This window comes from Ixodes scapularis, unplaced genomic scaffold, assembly GCF_016920785.2.
Source record: "Ixodes scapularis isolate PalLabHiFi unplaced genomic scaffold, ASM1692078v2 PGA_scaffold5__190_contigs__length_132052651, whole genome shotgun sequence".
In the NCBI taxonomy this organism is placed as follows: domain Eukaryota; kingdom Metazoa; phylum Arthropoda; class Arachnida; order Ixodida; family Ixodidae; genus Ixodes; species Ixodes scapularis.
In genome coordinates, this window is record NW_024609880.1 from 128,037,642 (window position 1) to 128,045,277 (window position 7,636).

At 42.5% G+C, this 7,636-nt stretch overlaps 1 protein-coding gene across 1 annotated transcript; it reads left to right on the plus strand.

Moving 5' to 3' along the window:
- Positions 1 to 1,728: 1,728 nt before the first annotated feature.
- On the plus strand, positions 1,729 to 6,346 carry LOC8043233 (E3 ubiquitin-protein ligase MSL2). Its single transcript, XM_029971654.3, has 2 exons — positions 1,729 to 2,526; positions 4,717 to 6,346. The coding sequence occupies exons 1-2, from the start codon at positions 1,860 to 1,862 to the stop codon at positions 5,055 to 5,057; spliced, it is 1,008 nt and encodes a 335-aa protein (XP_029827514.2). The 5' UTR covers positions 1,729 to 1,859; the 3' UTR covers positions 5,058 to 6,346.
- The last annotated feature ends 1,290 nt before the right edge of the window (positions 6,347 to 7,636 follow it).

Consider the following 7,636-nt stretch of genomic DNA (forward strand, 5'->3'; position numbering starts at 1 on the left):
TAAAGATAATAAGAGACTGCGATGGCGCAGGCGAGCTGGTGTAGATTTACCATTGGAAATGTAGTGCATAGAAATGATGGTTGGCAGACGTATCAGAGATCCCGTCCCCAGTGTAGTATTGATGCGTCGAATCTCCCGGAAGACTGAAGGGTTTTTGGGTTGGGGTCCAAAGTTTTGTTTAAACCAAAAACTGCCAAGCTAGGTGGTCTTCGCATCAATTCAGACGGTGGCAAAACAAGTCAGCCCGGATGAAAAGGTGGTATTCAAATGGTGGGCAGGATGGAAAAAAGTCATGGGCAACAATTACCCGACGAAAAGAAAAAATTTTGGGGAAGTAAATTGGCAAAAAAAAAAAAAAAGAGTTGGAAGAAATATCGTTGGAGTTAGTTTGAGACGACGCCATCTGTCTTTCCGTTCCTGTCCCTTCCACTTTTTGTTCTTCTAAATTCTCCACTCAGTCTCAAGTGGTTCAAGAAAATGACAAAGATAATATTATTTATATCACGGGAAGGACAAGGCACGCAAAAAACATGCAAAGTTAACAACAACGCGAAAATGTTATTCACAATTAATTTCAGAAGCATAAGGTAACAAATATTAAGAGCCTGTATCCAAGTACAATAATACAAAATTGCCATGCATCAAATTTTTTTTTTTTTTTTTTTTTTTTTTTGGGGGGGGGGGCATAAAAAATAATGCAAGGCAATTTTGTATTATTGTACTAAGATGTTTCTGAAGCTTATTTAGGGACGAGCGGAAGGTTATATATTACAAGTTGTAACCCAAAGGGACATTCCCATTTTCACATGAGCAAACTAATTAAATCCTTAGGATTTAATTGTATGTCTGCTTTTATACTGCGCAAGTACTGGTAATTATTCTCTAAAACTTAATACAAACGACTGAGTAGCTTTTTTTTTTTTTTTTAGTTTTCTTGCAGGGCGGCAGATTTTGCCGGATTTTGACAAAAGTTTGGAGGGTCGCTGGACCAGTAGAACCTCAGTTTTGACAAAAGTTCGCTGCATCTCTAAGGTCAATGGCAGGCACAGAAACGCGTCTTGACACTTGATTTCCACAAGGCTGAATGAGGGAAGGTTGGTTTACACTCTGTAAGTTTAGTTATGAAATAGTGGATTAAGAAAGTATTGTCCATTGCGTTCGATCAACGATGCACAGTCACAAAAAAGTATGCCACATAGACGACAGCGGCTTTCATTATTATCTCTTTATATTTTACAGTACTGTTGGTTATTTGTTTTATCCATTGTCATGTTGTTGTTTTTTTTTTTTTTTTTCTAATTATACCAGAATTTATCGTTTCCTAAATAAACTAGCGAAGGGAGAGTCTGATTCGAATATAAGACGCACCTTTCCTAATTACCGCGTTCAGACGGAGAAAAATAAAAAGCGCAGTTAAAAAATAATTTCGCAAGTGCGTTCATGGGTACGGAAATTAGGCGTGCATTAGGACTGGAAAAACGAAAATAAAAGTACAATGATCGTACTCAAGTGCGCACCCCGCGTTCGTAAGCTGCAGGAATCGTGCAAGCGCTCGAGTTTATTATTATTAAAATACTCAAATATTGCTATAGAATATAAACAAGTATGCAATCTTATTTTTATAGCCATAAATAAGCATTTACAAGGCAGAATAAATACGCAATCCCTCCCAGCAAGAGATGTATTTCTCCTGACTCCGCGAACATACTGAGAGCCGCAACCGAAACCAAAATCACAATCGCCATCGACGTCAGCCCTCCCTCGGCTCCGTCGTCCTAAACAAAATATGGCATGATTTCGGCGATTAGTGCGGAAAGCTGCACTTTTCTCTCAAACGGTGCGGCCCATCACGGGAAACCATGAACGCTCTGAGTCTCTACGTAACCACGTGCCGCAGAGTGTTCGAATCGGACCCCAACGACAACAGTGCCTGGGCTGACATATACCGTTTGCTGTCGCTGCTCCGACAGGCTCTTTTATGCAGTGTGTGTTCCAGTCTCTTGGTCGTCCCCATGACGTCCACAATGCCCAACTGCCAACATTCCGTGTGCAAGGGATGCCTGGGCAAGAAGACGCGCCTCAAATCGTCCTGCCTCGGCTGCGAAGACCACAGCAAGTTCGCCGAGAACCTCCACCTCCGCATCTTGCTTCAGTGTTACAAAAAGTTTTGCGACTACCTGGGCACCTCGTCGCTGCAACGCAAATGGGGCAATCTCAACGGCGGAACCAACGTAAACTTTCAGGATATTGTGACCGAGGGATCAAACCTCGCCGACAACTATCGGTACGGCCAGCCGACTCCCACGGCTTCGGTGGCGGCGCCCGTCATGGCAACGACTCCGGTGACTCCGCTGACTTCGTGTCGTACTCCGCTTGCTTCGAGTCGAACGCCGCTGGCGACGGCCGTGATTGTGAACGGCGATCGCACGAAGCGTGCCGTGACCAACGGTGACAGCGGAGCCGTGGTGACTGTCGCAGCTACCGTCGTGCGTGCGCCCCCGAGCAAAAGTGTTAAAGTGGCCAAAGGTAGGTTAAGCGCAACGGCTGTGAGCAGCTTGCGCGCCAATACTTTGATTCGCGATCATGCGTGTTAATCCCCTCCAAGTTGGTCCCTATGTGCGTGTTATCAGATGTTCGTAGTCTTCGTGAGCGCCAAATCTCCCGAGTCAAACGCAGTCTTCCCAGTTGCGCGGGTTGGGTTTCGGCAACTGGTAGTGTTCCTCAGCAGACGTCAGAAGGAGTAGTAAAGGCCGCTTACTGTCTGATTTATGATTTGTATTGTGCGTGGAGTAGCCGGAAAATTCACTACGACGCCGTAAATGTGTGGGAACCGCGTTTGAAGCGAGCTGGTGAAGCCTATGGTAGCGTCAGAAAGGAGCCACAGCTGGGAAGTCGGCAACTATGCCGGTATGTGTGCGGAACGTATTGGGATGCGGCTTGTGTACCATGAGAGTTGACCGGAGGATTTTTTTACACCTGCGTGACTGCGCGTTCCAGTTTTTCTGTAAATCTGGCTATTTGAACGGTAATGCGAGGAAAACAATTGCATGAGTTTATGGGAGGAAAATAATTGCAAAATGCCGAATTCTTTATCTTGAACGAGTGACGGCGCGTAGAAAAGCAGTGGTTGCGAAAGATGCCGGCTAAGAAGCTGGTAATTATGACGACTTTATGTGAGCGGGATCTATTTAGACTCGGCTGCCGCCCTTTCGGTTTTGCAACAGCGTGGGCGCATCCGACTGCAGTTCAAATTTCGTGCCATTGTGGCGCTTGTCTGCTGTCAGAACAGCTGCGTAGTGTGAATGTGTGTACGGTGTGTACACACATTCGCACTGCACACACCGTACACACCGTACGGTGTGTACGGTGTGGGACATTCCGCACGCTCGGAAAGTAGCCGCTGTGGAGAAGCCAGCAACCATGCTGGCTATTTTGCCTAGATGCCTGTTTGCGATTTCGGTCAGATACATGATGACCCTGCACTGGGGATAACTTCTCGCGGTGAAAAAATGTCCGGAATAAGTTCCCGAGAGAAGAGAACAGTGCTCTTTGGCCCGGGTAAATGAACTATGCATCGCAGGAAGCTCGAACTTCGTGAGAATGGGACCCTAGCGGTTTTGCTGTGTTTGTGGTCTTTCCTGAGTTTGGCGACCCAGTCAGCCGAATCTGACGATGTTAATGGAGTGATATTAATGAAGCAGACTGGTCTCTACACACTGTGCATACTTCAAGGTGCCGCGAACTTTTGTTGAACCGGATTTGTAGGTCGAACTTTCGGGTTTGACTGGGTCGGAACCGGTTTGATGAACCTTCGACTTTTAACCAGATTCGACCGGTTCGACTTTGTGGACAGTGTGGCCAGGTCTTGATACAAGCATGTCTAGGTTTGGAGAATTCTTTTCTATGCAAAGGGTTATTTTAATTTTATGAACAGTTGCTATTAAAAGAAACTAATTCTACATCTTGTAAACCCTGAGATGGGGAACAATAAAAAAACGGACAAACACAACAAAATTGAGATTTTGTTGTGTTCGTCCGTTTCTTTATTGTTCCCCATCTCAGGGTTTATAAGATGTTGATTAATTACCAGCTCGTTTGCACTCTATCACTGCTTGCTAATTCTAATCACTGAAGGAGTTAATAACTTAATTTTTTGTACTGTATTAACTGAAATAATTAATCAGTGCTGCCCTTAATTCATCCCTTATCCATCACCATCCAATCCGAAGCCAACTGGCAAGCCTGTTGCGCATGCGCATAGCAGTCGAACCTGAGTAGAACCTTTGTCGAACTTTTCACAAGAAGTTAAAAAAGTCAAACCTGGTCGAACTCGAACCTCGACCGGTTCGCGACATCCCTAGTTGCAACTGAGTGCATTCCCTGGAGCACCGGTGATTTGCAGTTATTTCCTCATTTTTTTGTGCATAGTTCTTTCACAATGACTTGAAAAACTTTTGAGTGTTATACATGGGCATTTCTCATAAATAGTGCATTTATTTTATCTTGCGAATACCGCGAAAACTTCACTCCAGTTAAATGCAGTTCCAGGGCTATCTCGTAGGTGGTACCAGCATGTCTGGTCGTAAGGGGTCGCGAGGCTGCACGACGCGTTCAATTGCAGCCAGACGCGATTGTGCGAAGCAGCTTTGAAATGCGGACTTGTGAACCGGTCTTAAGACGAACGAGCTTCAGCCTAATTGCTCGTCCATCTTTCAGGAGCTCCGGAGTGCGGCGGATCCAGTTCGGACAACTCGGACTGCGGCAGTCCCTCGGGCAGCGCCCTGATGCATTACTCGCGCCCCCAGCGTCGTGGCTGCCGCTGCGGCGTGACCGCCTCGAACCCGGGGAAACTGACCTGCTGTGGTCAACGCTGCCCCTGCTACGTGAACGGCACCAGCTGTGCCATGTGTAGGTGCCGCGGTTGTCGCAATCCTCTGGACAAACCAAATTCCGCACTCTGGGGGGACGGTCTCGAGGTTGCCGCCAACGAGTCCATCAAGTCGGCGAGCCATGAAAACGGACAAGCTCGGACGTTCCACATTGAGGTCGACGAATGATAAGCGCACTTCTTTTCGTGTATCTTCAACATGCTGTTCCAAGAAACTGGTTGTGGCCGAGGTTTGTTTTTAGGGGGCTCGTAGGCTGTTGTAGGTGACGGTTTAGGGGATACGAATGGCGCCGTGGATGTTACATCACCTCGAAGCCCATGTCGGAGAGAAGCCGGCTTATGGCAGCTGGTTTCCTTTCTGTGGTGTGTGCTTTAAAAGATTGTTTTGTGCCGGAGTTTTCCAGCTTAAATAGAACAGATGATTGAGGTAATAGCGCTTCCTTGAAATGGGGTATGGGCCTTAACTAGTATGGATGTGGATGGAATAACTATTGGCCTATCAGTCCCCCGGGTTGATTGCTTTTGGTGACAAGATTGTGGTTGAAAGGTTGACATCGGCCTGTTGTAATATGTATTTTTATCTTCAAACTTTGTTTTCTTCATCGATGTCTAAAGGAATGTTTTTACCTTTTGCGTGCAGATCATATTGCAGCTTAATTGCTAGGTGTTGATCGTAGTTAACAAGTTGTCACTTTCTTTAATCAATTTGGTTTAGCTAGTGACCATAAAGACAGTATGTTTCCCTAATTTTGTATTATATAGATTGTGGAAAATGATGGTTATTTTAATATGTGAAGTCAAAACACTTGTTTTTCCTGTAGCGTATTTAGGTGAAACAAACCTTCAGTTTTTAATGAAGATTCAGGGGAACATAAGATTTTGTTTTCATTAATAAAAACGAAACTGGAGACAGGCAGGCACATATCCCTCTTCAGTGACATGAGTTGTGAACTGGCTATTTCCACTGAATAATTCTGCTTCTTTTACGTCTGTTTGAATTTGCTTGTTCTTTGTTACAATTTTTCTAGAGCATGGTTTTCAGAATATTCTCTTTAACAAACTAAAACTGACAGTTTGCTTCTTGGATTTCCAACATTTAACTTGAGCTCACTGCCACTACTGATACATCTCGTTTACTTCATGGTTGAAGAGAAGATTGGGTGTGCTGTCAGCCCACGAATTGCAGTTCTATGTGTGTGTCACAAAGGAGCAGTAAATTCGATTCTCTAGCCCATGTTTATTTGAGATATACCATTTTGCCACCTTTTTGCTTTATCTAAGGTGGTAAAAGTTGCACAAACATCAACAAAGCAAGGGAAGTGTCTGCTGTAGGGATGTATTTGAGTGGTTTTGAGTCTATTTTCGCTTTTTCTAACAGCCTGTTCAACGACGAAATTGGTGTAATAAGGCAGGGGGAACATAAAAAGGGTAGCATGAAAAATGAAACGCAGACTGGATTGTAAGTTATTTGAAAAAGGGATATCAGTCGGGGAATATATATAAGTTTAAAAAAAAACTAAAATAGGGCGCACGTAAAAATAAAATAAAAAAACTCAACAAAAAAGTTGCAAAAATTAATGCTTTTCAATTTGTTTTTAATGCATTGGTAGCAGTGTTTTTTGGTTTTCAGTCATTTGATTGGAGATGTTTTGAACAAAAAGTAAAGAATCCTAGCGATGTGCAGCCAAAGTAGACAGCATTATGGAAAAAGTTCTGGTCATTATTATAGGCACCGTCGAGGGATATGGTCGGAGTAAATATAATTCTATCTGCATTCATGTATTATTTGGTGGTGCTATTGAGAAAGACTGAATATACATATAGCATGTGGTGTCTTTTATGTCTCTATGAAACAAGCCCCTGACATGCAAATAACTTTGATAATTCCAATATCCATGCTGAACTTTTTGCATGGTATTAATGGCAAATGTTCATAATAGGTTTTAACAGCTAATAAATGTGTAAATCTTGGTGGCACTTGTTCATGAGATTGACGAATACTCTTAATGTTTTTTTATGCAAATAATGTGTCATTTTAGGAAGTGTTAAAAGCTCATTGATAGGCAAGGAAGGAAAAAAAAAGAGTGTTTATAGTCCGAAACTTTTCATTGCTAAACTTTATGCTAATGAGGCGTTTCTGTCGACAATAAAAGAATTGTGCGCATTTGCCAAAGTTAGGAAAGATTGATGTCCTAAGCACAAGTAGAAAAACATGGTCATATAGAGCTGCTAACTCTCATCTTTGGTTTCTAAGAAAACCTTGCATGTTTCCAGCTGTGTTTTCTTTCCCAACAACCTGATTTGTAATATTGTATGAAGCCTCTTCCAATATATATATATATATATATATATATAGTTTTTTTGTTTTTTTTTTAAGCTCTACAGATTCGTTTAAGAAAAGCCTTGAAAGTTACACTTATGCGGTTTGTTTAGGTGAGTTATACGACCAGGGGGGCATTATGTGAGCGGCAAATCTTTGCGATAAGTCGGCTATTAATTAGAACTTGTTAACTTTTTAATTAGTGAAAATAGAAATATGGTTCAAAAAGTGTAACTTTCACGCCTTTATTGTAAACAATCTGTAAAGCTGAAAAGAAAACCTGTATATATATATATACATATATATATATATATATATATATATATATATATATATCTTTGTAAACAAAACATTTTTTTAATAATTAAGATTTAAAGAAAGCCAACTTTGCTTCATAAATTCCCGTTTGAAAAAGAGTTTTAACTTTG